Genomic DNA, 18,973 nt, shown 5'->3' with positions numbered 1-18,973 from the left:
TTCCAAGGAGAGGTGGAGGAGCTCGAAGATGGTGTTGGTGGTGAAGGAGGAGGCAGTGGGGATGAGAGGAGGTGGAGCTCCTCGATGCCGCCCTGTGGTGGTGAGGCGTCCGGAGCATAATGAGAATGAGTTAGTGTTTTGCCCAATTTGTAAGTTGTTTCTTAATTCTAGATATTTATTGTAAGAGTTTCTTATTTATGGCCTTAGAACCCACATAGAGTTATTTAGGTAAATATCCTTTTTATTTTGATCCATAAGATGAAACCGTGACGTAAATTGGCCTCAGACCCCTCATTGATAGAGAAAAACGAGTTTGGGTACTACATTGACCTTGCCACAAGAGTTTGGGTACTACATTGACCTTGCCACAAGAGTTTGGGTACCGCTGTTGAATTTTTTGTGTGGTCACGTGCAGGACACGTGACTGAGATAACAGAGTCGTAATGGAAATTGGGCTCAGACCCTTCGTTGATAGCGAATTACAAGTTGGGGTCTACATTGGTACAACTCAGAGTTGGGGTACAACATTGACCTTGCCACAATAGTTTGGGTACCGATGGTGAACTTTTTTCTAAAATTTACCAGATAGTTGAGAGGTAGACCATATCAAACGTATAAAATCCAAGGTTCAAAAAAAAGCTAGGCGGTAGCCGGGCGGACAGTCACCACCTAGCGCCTAGACGGCGCCTAGGCGGTTTTAAATTATCAAATATTTATTTATTTTTATACATGTATTTAATACTATTTATATGATTAAAATATATAATGAGTAAAAAAGTGCTCAATATTAATGTTAAAAATCAAAATAGTCTCAACTCATCCAAAGTTCATACCATAATATTAGAAATTTAGAACAAAAGGTAAATATTTTTTTACAATTATAAATGGTCTAAGCCCCAAATCCAAAAAAAATGAGATTAAAAAAAAAAGTCAAACTGCCTAGGATCGCCTAGACCCGCCTAGGACCGCTTAAGCAGCCAACCGCCATGGATAACCGAATAGCCTAAAACGCAACGGTGACCCGCCACCTAGCGCCTAGGCACCGCCAAGACTGTCTAGGCGGCCGTTGTTTAGAACACTGAGAAAATCCAAGGGCATAAAAACAGCATATCAGGGAGAAAACTCAAGGCAGGACTGCCAGGACATTTCAGCAGTTGAACAGTCATTCGAGGATAGACCAAAATAGCTCCCTGATCCAATTTACTATTCACTTTTGAGTTTCTGAGACTGTTCTTCAGTGGTGAGATCCTCCATCTCTATGGGAAATAATTCTACATAATGAATAAAAGAACTTAGAGAGTGGATGAAACAACACAAATGAGACTACAGATATAACTGATTCCTATCGAAATTTGTTTTTATCGTTCCCTGAGATGACCAGTTTCATAACAGTTTCCATCAATGCAGTTGAGAAGACGAAAGAAGTTGACTTAAATTCAAATAATCAAGGGGACGCAAAAGATAATTATCCTTACAGTACTCCTTGCCTACCAGTGTACTCTTGGCCCTGGCAATGGTTACATGGAACTAGTATTATATCAGACGTATTACCAATTCATCAATATTGGTAACAGGAGACCATATTCATATCTAATTTACTAATTTGCGAACTTATCATTGTACCACCCGTGTGTCACAAGCTCTTGTTTAATCATTATTCAAGGAAAGAGTAGCACAAAAAGTCATAACCAGATTCACGAGTTGACTACATTTTAATGAATTGCTGATGAAAATAGTACTTGTTTAGCGAGATGACCAAAATTCAAATGAAATTAAACAGAAAATAAGAAACACATGAATTTGCAAGTTCAAGAACTATCATTCACAAAATTTCTTTCTTTACTTTGTGAATCACTTGGCTTCTTACCAGTTCAAATTTCAAAAACATCGTTACTCTTGGCTTCTTACAAGAGTGGTATGCCGAGGCTGATTGTAATTAGGAAACATTTACTAAACCATTGCAGCTTACAGGAAAATATAAACCCACTTACTAGTCAATTACATTTCAATTCAAGCCAACAGTTACTACTAAGTACTAACCAACCCAAAAATAGGAATAACATTTAGATTTGAGGGCAGCTTAACATTACAAAGTGAATCATAGATATGATAATACGCTACAAGACAATGGTGCCAGGCATGTAAACATATATTCAGTCTTAAAGTTTTGACCAACTTGAAAAAGCCACCACATGGTTAAGAAGTGTCAACAGAAATAAATACACAAAAAAAAAATCACCTTCATCATTTGCTTGGACCTTTAGTTGGGTGGACTTTTGAGACTTGCCATCTGGTTCTGATGATGTTCCTCTTCATTGATCCTGCCATCATCATCTTCTTAACATGGATTATCCTTTAGATCTGAAGAGTTTAACTTTACCAATCAGCTTCATCTTCATCAATTTTGAGTACCTCCATATTTTTTCAGGACTCAGCACTTCGTTTATTTCTGCCGAAAAAAATTGCTACATATAAATGTAATTATCCTTTAGATCTGAAGAGTTCAACTTTACCAATCAGCTTCATCTTCATCAATTTTGAGTGCCTCCATATTTTTTCAGGACTCAGCACTTCGTTTATTTCTGCCGAAAAAAATTGCTACATATAAATGTACAAAGTTCACTAAGAACCTGAAATCAATTATGCTGCAGCAACCACTGTCAAACACTACATTACGCATATCATCAACTTTAAGTGCATTGTCTAGGAATACACTTTACAAGTTACAATGCCATATTAACAAGAATTCAGAGAAGATTTGAAAAGTATTCCTATCATCCTATCATTCTTAGGCATTTGAAGCAGAATATCTGTGCATGAGTAGCAATAGATTAAGGACAAAACCACTGGCAAAGGTGTAGTAACTTTGCAGTTGGAGTGGCAAGTAATGTATATACTATTTAAGCATCCGCAATTCCGCATAACACATTCCAGACTTCTCTAACAAGAGATTCTAATATAAAATGTGTATGCAAAGTCAATTAGCAGTCTGTGTATAACAAGTGCACAACTGAAGACCTCTCAGTATGCAACCATCCTTGGACATATAAAACTTCTACAAGGTATAAACTGACCAAAGAAAGAACAATGAAAACAAGCTAATGAATGAGATAATAACTACCCTGCATTGAATTTCATTTCCCAGCATCAATATATTCAACCCGGTCAGGCCATTAAGCCTTTTGCTTGACTGATCCATTTATGCTACAACTCATGAATAAATGACTCTAAGATGTTTCAAGAGTCCTCGTAAGCTCTGAAAACCTCGTCAATCTCCATTTCAGAATCATCAGTATGTGAGTTATTCTCCAAATGAATGCTGTCTTCTTCAGAATCACTTTCACTTTCAGAATTGCTCGTATATAAACCACTATCTTCTATGTCTGACATGTCGGTAAAAGTCTCAATCTTCTTCTTTTTTCTGTAACCAATAAGGCTCTGAACTTTTTCTTTCCAAATAACCAAAGGACACTTCTCAATGAGCTCTGAACCTTCATAAGCTTCTGTTAAGAAGACACTAAATCTCTTCCCTCTCTCTGATACATAGAAAATGCCAAAATGCTTCAGAAATAGTCTCATAAGCTTTTGGGGCATCACAAGCTCCTGTCTGAAGTGAGTGAGGTGATCAGTTACCAATCTCTTTTCAACAGTAAAGCTAAGAAGCTCTTGCATAATAGCCACTGCCCTCTTGTCAAATTCTTTCGATCCAGCTTTGAGTCCCCTGGCATCTGCATACGGTGACAAATAAGACCTCTTCTGAAAATGATCAAGCGCTCCCCGATATTTGTACACTCTCTTCTTGTAATTAGGAGGAAACTTCAACGGAAACGAGAGCGACAGCAAACCAGGGGTATGAGCACTGGCATCAGCAACCCCCATTGTCTTCTTCTCCAACTCTGTTATAGCCCAAGCAGGATTCCAAGAAACAAGTTCCAAGTACTCAATATCATCATTATTCCTTACCAACCTAAAGTACTGTGGATACTTATGCACCCAAGCATTCCTAAAATCACTAGGAAGACCAAAGTCTCTCCTGTAATGAGCAATCTTGTCCACACGAAGCCGCTTATCGGCAGACATCATAAGAAACCGAGTGACGTACTCAGCAGCCTTATCATGATGCTCCTCTAGTATTTTATCCTCCTCCTCTACCAACTCCTCAGCTTGCTCAGTCATCCCACACCACAAAACTCCCCTCCGATCCTTATACAACTCGAACAGCTTCGGCGACTTTTTAATGAAATCAGACATCCTATGCGGCTTAGGAAGACTAATCTGCGCCCGGAACTTGTCCAATGACCTCACCGGAATGATCATTTCCTGCTCCTTCTTCAATATTTCCATCAGAAACAGCACTTTGGAAGCTATCTTCCAGTTCTCAGTCGCAACCTCAAGGTCATGAACCCTCTTCATCTTGCTCCTGTCCTGCACCCGCTTGCTGGTGGTCATCAACCGCTTCTGATTCCTTGACCACCACTCGCCGGAGGACCAGTACCTTTTCCCAAACATCATTAACCTACATCCAATCGAACAATGCCATTAAGGAACAAATGCAATGTCAACACACAATGTAGCTACAACGCTTACAACGTGTTTGTAACAATGCCCAAGAGAAAGCCTTGTGGGATTGAAGCTATCTGTTTCTTCAAGGACATGGATGGTATAAAAGATAATATTCACGGAAGTTTAACAGGCAAGCAGGAGAGGACTGACGGCGACCAATTGCTGCTGCTGCGGCAGAAACGGCGTTTGCTCACTCTCTTCCCATTTTTTGGGTTTGAGACTGAAGCAGAGTTCTCTTCACAAGGACATTGCCTATTTTTAATGACTATTTTATCCAAAGGACAGTAGATCTTGGCTTTTGATCATGAATGGGCTTTTTGGGTACTTCAAAGGTTTAACCATTAAAACAAAAGTCCCAACATTTACAAATGTCACAAGTAAACTACAACCGGTAAACTGGGGTTTTAGGTTTGCAGTTGTGCACTGGTAAAAAGCACACAGCTTTCACTCAAACTCTCCTTGCCCATAAACCCCAAGTCACATTTGGTGAAACCCAATTTGTGTTTGTTTGTTTTCTGCAGGTTTTCAATTGTGAGGTGAAGCCATGGTGGTTTGGCAGAGGCATCTCCACTCCTTAATCCGCCAAGTCGGGAAAACCCTCCAAAGCAATCGCACCCAATCCGCCGCCTTCTCTTCATCTTCTTCTCGCTTAGAGGGTTAGTCTCTTAAAAAAAATCCCATCTTGATTTGCTTATTTGCTTTCATTGATATAAAGATAGAATCTTTACATTGTTGTGTGCAGCTGGGTTGCCTTGTTTGCAGAGACTCTGCAATAGACCATCTTCTCCGACCATCCCAAGGCCTCTATATAACTACTTGCAGCAATTGGTAATCCCAGTTTCTTTCTTTTTCTGATTTGGTTGCCATGGTCATTTTCTCGTTTAATGTTTACTTGTTTATAGTTTGTAATTTGGAACTGGGTTTTTATTGGTATAGGGTATTTCGAGTTCCAGGAATTTACTAGCAGAAGAGCCTGTTTCGTCGCCATTGAGGCCTCTTTTGACATCAAGTACTGCAAAATCTGAAGGGCACAACCAGAAATCAGTTACTAAACCTGCCACAGTTCAGGCTATCCTAAAGAAAATTAAACAGGTATTCCATTTTGCATGCTTGTTGTGTTTATTGTGCAGTTTGTGCTGAAATGTCTGGGAATTTTGAGCCTCTGGATGAGGTTTATATACATATTTGTGATTATAGGTGCTCCTTTGCTGCCTGTTAAATCCAAATTTAGTTTAAGAAAATGATGTATTCGTGTACGTACCAATTTCTGCTACCTTGGGATGTATTACTGTCAAGGGAAAATGCAGCAGTGGAAATCTAGTCTGCAGGTTTTCTTTTTGCCAAGGAAACCGTGCTTTTTGTTCATTGGAAATCTGGGGCGGTTGAGCATGCAGTGAGCACGTTTGAGAACATGTCTGAGAGGGATTTGCTGTCTTGGAATACAATGATATCTGGGTTTTGCCTTCAAGGTGATTATCTGAGATCTTTGGTAAAGTTAAGTCAGATACTTAGGGGTCATTCGGTGCTGCCGAATCGATGAAGTCTTTGGTGTGTGGAAGAGAGGTTCATCGATTTGTTGTCAAGCGTTGGCTGGATGGTGATCAGTTTATGGTTTGATTGATATGGTAATATGAAATGTGGGGATGTGAAGAATGGGGAATGTGTTTATAGGAGAGTTGTTGGTGATGAGTGGACTAGAGGGAATACGGTGATATAAAATATGATGATTTCGGGGTATGTCTCTAATGCGTGTTGGCTGCAGGCAGTGGAGTTGTTTCAAGAGTGTTGGTGACTGGGTTGTTACCGGATACTGCCACAGTGGTGGTCATCACAGGTTTGTGCTCTGAGCTATTGGATTTTGCATTTGGTAGGCAGATCCACGAGTTCCTATTTGAGCACTCTCGGTTGTACACTGATGTAAGAGTGGGAACAGCTCTTATGGACATGCGTTTCAAATGTAATGATTTGTGTAACTGGTTCTGAAATCTTCAGAAGGTCCGCAACATGTCCATGTGGAATCTCATATTTGGCTCCAAGTAGTCCTCATCATGAGGCATGGAGTCTGTTTAGTGACTGTATCATAGAATATGGCTTTGTGGATTCTGTCCGTCTTGGCTGTTTTGCGGGCTTCTTCATATGTGTCTGTTAAGTCTAGAGGGATAGAAATCCATGGGTTAGTTAAAAAATGGGGTTTGATTCAGTTGATTTTATTGCCAGTACAATTGTTGATATTTATGCTACATGTAGAGATGTCGAATCTGGTCAAAAAAATATTGTATAGACTAATAGCTAGAGATTTGGTATCATGGAGTGCCTTAATATCCGGATTTAATCAGAAAGTATTTACATGAAGCTTTAAAGGCATTCTTTGACAAGCATCTTGCAGAATGTAAACCTAGTACTGTGACAATTGCTTAGGTGGTCAGAGAATGGACTGCTTTTGCTTATGTATTCTGTCAGTTTGTACTCAATTTGTCAGTCATGATGTGAACAAATAAATGGAGATGCAACCTTCAATTGGCCGGGTTCTAATTAGGAGGACATTCAACTTTTAATTCTTTCTTTTATCTTTTTGTGAGTTATATTTATGGAAAATGCATTGGTAAAACTGTCATATGCAGGCTCCCTTTATGCCCAGGGAAGCCATGTTTTGTGATTCTCTTTTGCACTCAGATGGGAGCCATGCCATAGCATTTGTAACTCTTATATCTTAGATAGTTTGTCTTTGTGCAGTTTAAATATGTATGAAAGGATCTGATCACCTAAATGATTCCTCTTTAAGTTGTGTATGGTGTTATTCCAAAGTTGTTCCTCAATTCTTAGGGCACTTTTATTAAGTCTTGAATTCTAGCTCACTCTCTGCTCAATATCAGAGTCCTAAGAAGGTCAATTTGGTTGCTGAACTGGTTCGTGGCATGCGTGTTGAAGATGCATTGTTGCAGTTGCAAGTGACAGTAAAGAGAGCTGCAAAAACTGTTTATCAGGTAAAGCCATTCATCTTGTTGAGTCAGGAATCATGTAATTGATGTTACTCATGATATATATTTGGTGGGCTTTGTATAAACATCTGCCTAAAACTCAGAAGTTACAGGGTTTTTTTTGGTGACAATACAGCAGTTGCAGGATTGAAATAATTGGTATCTTTTGGTTAGCAATTAAAAATGTGAGAGAGTAATCATAATAGTAGCATGAGAAATCCATTATACGAGTTAGAGTAGTTACAATGGTAGATCTCAACCCTGTACTAATCCTTCAGAGGGAGAAGGTAGTATACAAGAAAATAGATCGGGGATCAAGCTAAAGACAAAAGGTAACTAATATAGGTCATTTAAGTAGATTGCTGATAATAGATTGGCTGTGATCATACCATCTAACAGAATACTAACAGAGTCATTGGATGAGAGACATGGGACCTTCATTCTCCATCAGAGTTTCTTATGATAACCGACTTTATTGACATTCAAAGTTTGAAAGCAGTAGAAAGGTTTGATGAAATATAAACAACGCCTTGAATCCTTGATTATGCTTATCCTTGTATCATATGAGAAATGGTTACAACAGAAAACTAAAATATGCAATTAACTACTTTTTCCAGGTTATTCACTCAGCCCGAGCGAATGCAACTCATAATCATGGACTTGATCCAGACCGTCTCCTTGTTGGTACATAGTGCAAGTGAAGTTAGTATCATTTTCTTCTTTTGCACTCTCCAACCTCTCACTCTGCATTCTCTCCTTGTGTGCAGCTGAGGCATTTGTTGGAAAGGGGAACTTCAAGAAAAGAGTTTCAATTCATGGTAGAGGAAAATCTGGAGTTAGAGTGAGATCAGAATGCCGACTAACAGTGGTAGTACGGGAGATCACCCCTGAGGAGGAGGCAGAGATAGCCAAACTGAAAGTTAAGAATTTTGTTAAGCTCAGCAAGCGGGAAAGAAGGCTTGTTCCACATCAGTTAATTGAGACAACTTCAATTTGGGGCCGCAAAGGCAAAGGTCGCAATCATGAAATGAACGGTGTGAATGCTTGAATAAAGCTTTCTTTCAAAGATTTTTTAGCTTCGAAAGAAGGCTCTGAGGAGTCTGAGCTACTTCTATGTCCTTGCATTTCAATGAAGGTGTCTTGTAGACATTCGTAAGGTCGTTTTGACGAGTACGAGCAACCTTGTTTCTGTTTTGTTTGAATGCTTACTGCATAGAATCCGATCTGATTATTTCCACCTTTACTGCCTTCATTTGGACGAATAAGGTTTTGAAATAAACCATGCTCATGTAAAGCATGGTTACATTTCTGAATTAATATTCATAGATCAAAAGCATAACATTATAGCCACTTAGTCCACAAGATCTCGTCCTGTAACAAAAAAAAATGGTGCATTTTTTATCGCCTGTTGTTGGTTCCAGGACTCTCACAGTAGAAGAGAAGACGAGTTAGCTGGAAATGTTCTATGTATACAGTTTTGTAGTCTCTAGTCTCTACGATGCAAGTTGAGTTAAGGGAAGCTCAACCTAAATGTATAGTAATTTACATAGACTGTCCCCAGATGCTTTTCATTAACTAAACTACTATAGGAGTATAAATGGTGGAAGATTAATTCAGAGGCAAGATACAAATAACTAATACATATAGATACACAGTTTAAGGGCCGTATGGAGGGGGTTTAGGAAGACCCTTGACGATGCCACATAGAGGGGTCTGGTCTAGCAACATGTACTCGTCCCTAAGAGAGCGTGCGACATTTTCAACACTCAGGTAGAGCTGTTGTCCTAGGTACGCCCTCTCCGGCTGTGCTGACCTCAAGTTCCACATTCCGGCATTGTCGAATGTCAACATTATGGCAGACCATGAGCCGGGATACACTTGGACAGTGTGTCGGCTTATGGCATCCATAAGATTGTAGTTCCTTCTCTTCTCTGGTGCCCACCTCCCGAACTCGATGGCAACGGGAAAGAACGCAAATCCATCCAGATGCCATGACTGAATGCTCTTCCCGTGGTTCTCAAAGATAATTTCGACGAAGTCCCTGAAGGTTTGGTTGACAACATTAGGTGCCAAGGTGATCTTGTCTTCTACTTCAGCTGAGGGGTCGTCCTTGATGGTGTCGTACTTGAAGACCTTGTCAGCAACTCCAAAGTACTGGGCATACTTTAGAGGTGTTTCAGTGTCAACGTGGGAGACTCCGTTTACGGCATAGCGCAGCTTGCCGTCAACCTTGCTGGCAGAGTTGACGAGCTTAATGGTGCGGGTGATGTTGATTGCACCATATTTGTAAGAGCCTTGGGGGTTAGGCCTGGCAGCACTAGCAGTGAGGTTCCATCTGAAGGAGCGAGCTTGGTTGAGAGACCAAGCCAATCCCTCAGGGGGTAAAGGGAGTTCAGGGTTTGCAGGACCATTAGCGTTGGTGTATCGGATAATGCCTAAGCCGGTGAGCAAAGTCTTGGTGAATCGGGTGTCAGCTATCATGTAATAGTCCCTGGGTTCTTTGTCAGCGGTGACAAGCGCCGATAGGCATTGCCCTAGATGCACATCTAAAGATTCGTACGTGTTCTGTACGACGTGAGAGCCTTCCATCTCCACGAGCATCATTGTGTGGTCTTGGATCCTGAAATTGAGGGAGTTCTTGAGGCCAACATTGCACACTCGGAACTTGTAGGTCTTTCCGGGCTTCATGGTGAAGAGGGGCTGATCAGTGCCGTCTCCCTTTGCGTTCTTGCCGTTAATGAGGACACCGTCGGGCCTTCCCAGAGAGCGACCCATGTCTAGTTGTTTCTTGAGACTGCTGTGGCTTTTGGTGTACCAGTCGCCGATGAGGACGGTGTAGTCATCCTCAGGATCATCGTATGGAACTGGGATCAAGAGCCGACTGTTTACGCGAAGACCACCAAAAGCACCACCAGCTCTGTGCATGGCTGTGATGGGATAGTAGAAATAGCTTCCAATCTGGTCCTTCACTTGGAAGTGGTACGTGTAGTTCTGACCAGGAGGAATAGGGCACATTGTCCCCGGTGTTCCATCTTGCCATGAGTTCTTCCTCTGTTGGATCCCATGCCATGTGAACATCAATGGTTCGTCAAGGTTGTTGAAGACGTTGACGACGATATTGTTGTTGGTGGTGGAGTTGATATTAGGTCCTGGAAACTCGCCGTTGATGAGAATACCTTGCTGGGGAACTCCTAATGGAGAGATAGTTCCATAGGTCACATTCCATGTGAAGAAAAGGTAAGGATCCTCACCTTGAACGACTGAGATTGAGCCAACCAAGAGGCATAGAAACAATATATTCATCTTTGCAACTACAGTTCTTTCCTTTTCTTCTCTTGCGAAGATTTAGAAGAAATGGTGATGGATGCTTTCTGGTTTTTCCCTCTAGGTTTCCAACTTTTATAATCTCTTCAGAAAACTTTCAACCATTGAACTTTCAAGAATTTCCAGCGTGACAAAATAACAGAAAAACTAGTAACAAAAACAACAACGTTAACTATTGTTCACCCAATGAAAAACTAACTAACAACGACAACGTGTGAAATGAAAGGTAAACGTAAATACCTAGAAATAAAACATTAATTGGTAGTATGTACACCTTATCATACAGTTTTAAATATATTCTAACTTCCAACTTTTGTATCTCCACAAATTGATTGATAACGATAGTTTGTTAGTGTCTAACCGCTTTGACAGATTCGAGATTCGTACTTATTATTGCCAAGTCACTTGAACTGGTTACATGTCTTCCTTAATGCAATTTTCCAATACTCTAAAGTTTTTTTGGTAATGAAAAATAAAACTTCAGAGAATTAGAAAATTGTATTAAGGAAGACATGTAACCACTTCAACCAATACTTTAAAGTTATATTGTAGAAAGCACGCGGGCGGCACGAAAGTATTATCTTAAACTCAATTTTAGAATAGCTAAGAATAGGGATGGGCATAAAAAGCCGAAATCCTGATCTCATTCCAAAATTCATAGGGATGGGATGTGATGGGACGGAAGTCTAAAATCGTCTGTTTCGTCCTGATTCTGTTCCGTTTCATAATAGTGGGACAAGACGTGAGACGAATAATTTTTATCCCGTTTCGTCTCGTCTCGCTTTAAATTTCATTTGAATTTTAACCATCAAATATTTCATCATCATCATACATTTATAATTTATGAGAACATCTTAGATACATTTGATAAGGAAATGACTAACTTCAAATAATGAATATTGGACCTTGGTTCATTTCCTAAAGATAAACAAGTCCCGGTTAATTTTCTCATTAATATATAGTTCAAGTTATGTGATATAAATAAAGACGATTTGAATATTACAAATTTCTATGTACTTAGCAATCAGAACCTATATAATCTTATATACAATATATAATTATATAGGCAAAATTTCCAAAATACACCCCAAACTTGGCTAAAATTGTCAATTTGCACCCCGAACTTGTATTTGAGTCAATTTACCTCCTAAACTTGGTAAAAATTACCGATTTGCACCCCATCCGTTAAATTTAACTGTCTCTACCTAATTTTGCGTCACATGTCATGCACATGAGGGGTAATGTTGTCATTTTCAATTTATATTTTTCTTAAAAATAAATAAAAATATTCTTTAAAAGAATGATTATTTTTTAATCAAATTATTGTTTACATCTTTTTTCTACATATTTAACCATACTTCGAATTATATATTCAACATACCCACCCATTCACATTGTTGGAGGAGGAACGAAACGAGAATAATAACGACGTAATGGAACAAAACGTAACCGTTTAATTATTGAAAATGGGGGCCTATATATAGGCATTATGTAACCACAATCCCGTAGGATTCTGAGTCCTAATCTATTATTGTAATAACCCTATATTTTCCATTCCATTATTTGATTTAAATTGAATTCTATAAAGTTATGAAATTCAATTAAAGGAAATTGATTGTTTGCGAATGTTACGAAAACTGAAACGGAAACGTTCCGAGAACGTTTAATAAGAAAACGTTACGTTTCCGAACGAATTTATCGACTTTTATTTCCATCGCTCGGTTGCGAAAACTTTCTTCTAGGAAGTTGTAGAGCTCGTCGATATGAGTTCGTGAGTATGTGACACGTTCAAATCGGACGTCGGAGGTAAAAGTTATTAACGTCGGAAGTTAGTTTCCGATTTTTGAAACGAGTATAAATAGACATTTTTCAGACCTTTTCTCTCTCCTTCGCCACCTCCCTCATTTCTCTCTCACTCTCTCGGTTCTCTCTCGCCCTCCCCGAAACCCCCTCTCCTTCACGACCCGAGCTCACTCCAACTCCCTCTCGATTCGAACTCACTCTCTCTCTCTCTCCCTCGCACCCTCCCTCTCCTCACCGACGGCAGCTGTGCTCTCCGCCATCCCCTGCTACCACCTCAAGCACGTCGTGCCTCTGTCCGCCTCCAAGGAGCCACGACGAAGAGGGAGCACGAAGCTCTTCACCGATCCAAGAGTTCCCGACGGTTTTGGACTCCGATCTAGGTAAGGAAGCACTTGATTCATGGTTGTGATGTTTTGTGGTGTTTTTGGATGGATTGGGAGATTAGGGATTCGAATTGGAGAGATTGGGGAAGAAATCGAGTGAAGGAGGGTGGGAGATACCGCCGCCTAGAGGCGGCGCGTGAGGAGGCTAGGGATGGCCTAGGGGCAGTCGGAGGCCGTAGGAAGGTAGAGGAGGAGGAGGGGGAGAGGTTGGGCACGGCGGTGGCGCAACACGCGCCGTGGTGGCGTCGGCGAGTGAGCCCCACGCGCCGCCTGCCGGCGGTGTGAATAGTTTCGACAAGAAGGGTATTTTGGTAATTTACTGTATAACGGTAAATGTAAATGTAATTTTTATTTACTACGGTAAATGTAATTAAATTTTACCTTCGGTAAATGTAAATATAAATTACTTTCAGTAATTTGTAAAAGGGTAACTTAGTAAATTTTATTTACTGAATTTGTATTTACATTTAAATCGTACATATACGAACAGAAATACGTATTAATATTTATACGTACAGAAATACGTATATAATATTTATACGTACAGAAATACGTATTAATATTTATACGTACAGAAATACGTATTAATGGTATATTTGTACATTAACAGTGAACAGTAACCCGGAACAGTAACTTCATAAAACCGAAAATTTGCTGAACAGTAACCGATTATTACTGTTGTGGCATTTAAAGGTTTACGAAACGAATCTAAATTATTTTCTTATCTTTTCAAGGTGATCGTTAAACCGAGGAAAGGAATTATCATCAGGAATTGTGGAATTACGCCCGAGTCGATAAGGTAAGTAAAATCTCACTGAATTACGAATCTACCCTCGTGGTGATTCAACATTTTGCAAGTGTGTTTATTAAACGAATTACAACATGTATATAATTTAGTGGACTACATATATACAGTATAATGGTAATAAGTACATATATATATAGTTCATTAAATTACGTACTGTTATTAATTCATTAAAAATAGTCATTTCAGTGACAGAAAAATTTGGCATGTGTATGTGATTCAAATGGTACGATATGATGTGAGATTATCGTACGTAATTTTCAGGTGTTTATGAAATATGATATGTATAGGATATAGTGGACTATGTATATATTGTATAAATGGTAAATAAATACGAATATATATAGTTTGCTATATAATATACTGTTATGATTTTATTGTGGTTATATCGTGAAAGTTTTAAAACGTACAATATGATGTGAGATTATTGTACGTGATTTTTAACATTGAGATTGTTAAAATGTGAATTGTCTTCGGACCAGATTTTTGGTACAATATGATGTGAGATTATTGTACGTGATTTTTAACATTAAGATTGTTAAAATGTTGATTTGTCTTCGGATGTGATTGGTACAATATGATGTGAGATTATTGTACGTGTTTGGCAAGTCGGAACCTAGCCTTTGGCCGGGCGAAAGTTACGATACAGTTAGAGCTCTAGTCTGTCAGCCATAGTACTTCATGTGAGGTAACGGGTGGTTATCTACTCATGAGTGCTCAGATTGTTTTGGATGTTGGGTAGCGGGTGGTTACCCAATATCACCATAGTACTTCATGTGAGGTAACGGGTGGTTATCTACTCATGAGTACTCAGATTGTTTTGGATGTTGGGTAGCGGGTGGTTACCCAATATCTGCGTAGTACTGCATGTGAGGTAACGGGTGGTTATCTGCTCATGGGTACTCAGATTGTTTTGGATGTTGGGTAGCGGGTAGCTATCTAATATCAGCGGTGTATTACGAGAGGGGTAACAGATGTGTACCAGCGTTCTTGGTACCCGTATTATAAATGCATTGGGTAACCAGAAGGGTTACTTAATTTCCTCATGAGCGTTTCTTTTCATATTTCTTTGGGACAACCAGATGGGTTGTCCATTGACTCATGAGGGCATTTATATTTGTTGTTTTGTGATCTTTCGTATATTTTGATATGCAAATTATATTTTGATTTTACTCATACGAGCTATAAGCTTACCGGGTTTGTGATTACAATCCCGGTACACCAATTCGATGGTGTAGGGGATAATTCCGCAGGTGCAGAGTAGTGGAGGTTGAGTGACGACTACAGAGGCTCGAAGTCGTTCGGATACTACTTGTGGTGAGTTTTTAGCATGGATCAGTGTGTGAGGATTTGTGTAATTTCATTCGTGAGATTTGTGAGTGTTTTGTGAGGATTATTACATTTCCATTTTGTGTATGGATTATAATTTGGGTTGTAATAATTGGTTGTCTGAGTTGTATTGAGAACTCAGAATTGATCCGCTGTTACACTTTAATGATTTCGATTTATTTGAGATTATTTTGTGTTTAACGACTTTAGAATTTCGAGTTTTTAAGCTCGAAATTTTGGGGTCGTTACAATTATAGAGATGTGAATCTATCTCTAACAGAAAACCTAATAAGGCTAAGACACACACAATTGTAGAATAGTAATTCTCCCAGAACACACATTTATTTTTAATTTTCAATGTATTTATTTATATTTTTCTAATATTTTTTAACATACCATATTACGTAAAATAATAAATATATAAATCAATAACATGTTTCGAAAAAAAAACATTGTAATAAGTGTTCATCTTAAGTAATTTTATTAATTTATTTCATTATTAAATATGAATAAATATATAATGACAATATTGCCCCTCAAATGCATGACATGTGACTTAAAATTGGATGGAAAACATTAAATTTAACGGATAGGGTGCAAATCGGCAATTTTTACCAAGTTTAGGAGGTAAATTGACTTAAATGCAAGTTCAGGATACAAATTGACAATTATAACCAAGTTTAGGGTGCAAATCGGTCTTTTTTCCAATTATATATGTTTCTCTTATATGATAACACTAGAATTTTTATGTACAATATCTATAACGTTATAATTTGATTGATTAATTTAATTTTATAATAATTAAACTCATGGTATCGAATTAGATGATGAAAGAAATTTGGAACAATCTATATGTTTCTTCTATTACAATAATTGGTACTAAAATTTTATTAATAGTAAATTAAGTATTTATTATTTAAAGTCCGAGAAGGTGGGATAGGCCTAGTCCCATCTTGATCTCGACGGGATTGATTCCGAGTGGGACAAACTTTTAAAAACACAAATTTCGTTCCGATTTCGTCCCGAATTCAATGAGTGAGACGGGACGTGTGATTAGCCTCATCTTGTCTCATCATGTCCTGTGCGCACCCCTAACTAAGAACAAGATTATTTGCTTTAGCTTTTCTATCTTTCTACTTCTTCATTTCGACTACGTACAACAATATAAATAAGAAAATGTGCGCTATGGCATTAATATTGAAGCGGATCTTTGCACGTACTATCAAATTGTATGTCACTATGTGGTTCAATCGTTCAATACGGTAACAACCATTTGGCATTTCAATAATGCTGCAACTAAAATGAACTATATATGGAGATGATTGGACACTGTACATCATCTTAAACACTTATTGACCAAGAATGCAAGACCCAATTGTCCAACTACCATTGCAAGCTAAACAATGCTGTTTTAACTTCTTCAAAATCGAGTATTGGGCTAATGGCACGCGGCGGAGTCGGTAATATTGCATAATGTTCGTCCACCCTTAGTATCGGAAAACCTACATTCGGCCGTCCTCAAGTAATGCCTCCAACATTTTCTGTGATAAGCTCTGCAGCACGAGAAATTTCCATTAACATCTTGTATAATTACTGCAAGAAAATACATGCATGCATAACTCAGCCAAAATAATTCAAATTGAAATGAAGAGCATGTTATTGAACTATCACCTTTATAGAGTTGTTGTTAGATGGAGTACTAGTAGCCGCGCTGGAGAAACCCATATGAAGCTCGGATGACAACTCCAAAGTACGCCTAGCTAAGAGCTCTATAGTTCTCTAATGATGTTGGTAGTGCCGCAGTTGGCACATTGTTAACAGACAACAATGTGATATTCGCGATCGGCACAGGAGGAACTTTTACTTTCTGTAGTTTTTTTAAAAAGAAATATTGATCTGCATGCATATGTTGTTAAAAGAGTTGGGAACTTGGGATAAACTGCATTCAGAAGACATTTTAAGCAACTGATTTGAGTTGTTCATGTACTTACCGCTGCCTGAGGTCTGGAAAATATCGAGGGTGATTTTGTGGCAGGTTTGAACTTCTTAAGATATTTTCGCAAGTTAACAAACCATTCAGTGTGACGACTAGGTACATCGTAGAAAATCTGTCCATGTGTTTCCTGTTAGTGTTTCTGTTTGTGGATTATGGCTAATGAAAGAAAATTGCTTCAAAGGCACGTAAGAATTTACGTTGTCCTTTAGACTTTATTTGCCCCACAACTAGTGTGCAAAGGGGTTTGATCAAATAAGCCTTTAGGATACAATGAAGCCTAGCACCTGCTATTGTTGGTCTTCGGTTTGCACTCACGAAGAACAACCTCACACTCGATCAAAGGTATACAAGAAACTCAAGGTTGCTAGAGACTAAAACTGCAGTATAATAATCTCTAGATTTTTACTGTGTAAGAAAGTAGGAAAAATTGGTGGGATGAATTGATAGAGAAGAGGGAAAAGGATCGTTCTGTGTCTCTTATCTGCATAAAACTAATCCTAATATATAGGAGTTAGTTATACCTTTTGAAACACTATCATACCTTTTCAATTTGAGTTACAACTCTTCACCAACAGGTAAATATAATTACCAACTGATATGGTTAGAATTAAATTCAAGTCAATAGAAATTAGTCTGAGACACATTTTCGAAACAATGTTTGCACAATTACAGTTCACTAACAATATTGTTTGAAAACTCGTATGCCTTATGCTCTTCTTTTGTATATTTTGAAAATATATTCAACAATCCTCCACCATTTTCAAAATATGAGTATATATATATATATAAGTAAAATATATTTTGGAAAATCCTTGAGCAAAGTCTTGGAAAACATAATGCATAAACTAAGGTGTCTTGTGGACTTGAACCTTAGCTTAGTGAAAATACATCAAAGTTAAATTAGGATGGCGAAGTAGCATTGCTTTGAACTTGTGATCCTTTTGTGACCTAACCGGGCATATCTCACACACTAGATTTCTACTTCTTTCGAGTGTAAAAAACCGACACGTGGATTGGCCTTGTGTCTTGTATCCTTTTCATGAGTGCTCTAGAGACTAGTCCAAGTCACATAGAAGGCGGCACCACCTTCGACACTCATATAGGTAAGCATGTAGTACCCATGTAACTATAGTACTTTCCATCATGCTTATTAAGAGTTTTATAACTCAACCTCCACCATTCATTACATGTACCAAGCACTGTTACCTTGGGATGGATATGATACATATGTGTATATATATATATATATATATATATATGTAACCAATCTTATATGATGTACTTTACCCATTGAACTCAAGGACTTGATGTTTCAAGCGTTGAGTTGAGTTTCCATTATTGGTGATTATTAGAAATGGACTTTAACCCCATCCCCCTTGATGTTTTCCACACCAAATTCCTTGCAAGTCCTTTTGTTAATGGATCAGCCAAATTATGGCATGATCTTACAAAGTCAATGGTTATTATACCATCAGTTATTTGTTGCCTCACAGAGCTATGTCTCAAGCCAATATGTTGTGATTTGCCATTATATGTTTGGCAATAGGCCTGCGATAGTGTTGCTTGACTATCACAATGAATAGAGATTGGAGGCACTGGTTTAGGCATATTTCTATCTCTATCAATAGATTTCTTAGCCATTCAGCTTCTTTACAACATGAAGCCAATGCTATAAATTATGCTGCCATGGTGGAATCTGCTATACATGTTTGTTTCTTAGAGCCCCATGAAATGGCACCTCCACCAAGTGAAAAAATCCAGCCACTTGTGGATGTATGATCCTCTTGATATG

At 38.5% G+C, this 18,973-nt stretch overlaps 3 protein-coding genes across 3 annotated transcripts; 1 reads left to right on the top strand and 2 right to left on the bottom strand.

Annotated features, from left to right (window-relative positions):
- Window positions 1–2,725: 2,725 nt before the first annotated feature.
- LOC126800182 (protein WHAT'S THIS FACTOR 1 homolog, chloroplastic) lies at window positions 2,726–4,784 on the bottom strand. The gene is made up of 2 exons (XM_050527493.1): window positions 4,591–4,784; window positions 2,726–4,516 (listed from the first exon to the last, which is right to left on the bottom strand). Exons 1-2 carry the CDS (start codon window positions 4,653–4,655, stop codon window positions 3,238–3,240), a joined length of 1,344 nt encoding a protein of 447 aa, XP_050383450.1. The 5' UTR covers window positions 4,656–4,784; the 3' UTR covers window positions 2,726–3,237.
- Window positions 4,785–4,943: 159 nt separating this feature from the next.
- LOC126800187 (uncharacterized) lies at window positions 4,944–8,780 on the top strand. The gene is made up of 7 exons (XM_050527500.1): window positions 4,944–4,989; window positions 5,085–5,219; window positions 5,306–5,391; window positions 5,500–5,655; window positions 7,437–7,547; window positions 8,159–8,225; window positions 8,309–8,780. Exons 2-7 carry the CDS (start codon window positions 5,108–5,110, stop codon window positions 8,587–8,589), a joined length of 813 nt encoding a protein of 270 aa, XP_050383457.1. The 5' UTR covers window positions 4,944–4,989; window positions 5,085–5,107; the 3' UTR covers window positions 8,590–8,780.
- A 417-nt stretch (window positions 8,781–9,197) lies between these two features.
- LOC126796911 (L-ascorbate oxidase homolog) lies at window positions 9,198–12,770 on the bottom strand. Its single transcript, XM_050523624.1, has 3 exons — window positions 12,741–12,770; window positions 10,998–11,037; window positions 9,198–10,801 (listed from the first exon to the last, which is right to left on the bottom strand). The coding sequence occupies exons 1-3, from the start codon at window positions 12,768–12,770 to the stop codon at window positions 9,198–9,200; spliced, it is 1,674 nt and encodes a 557-aa protein (XP_050379581.1).
- Window positions 12,771–18,973: the final 6,203 nt, after the last annotated feature.

Source organism: Argentina anserina, chromosome 6 (assembly GCF_933775445.1).
Source record: "Argentina anserina chromosome 6, drPotAnse1.1, whole genome shotgun sequence".
Classification (NCBI taxonomy): domain Eukaryota; kingdom Viridiplantae; phylum Streptophyta; class Magnoliopsida; order Rosales; family Rosaceae; genus Argentina; species Argentina anserina.
The sequence above is the reverse complement of the archived record's forward strand: the minus strand, read 5'-3'. Positions and strand labels throughout refer to the sequence as shown.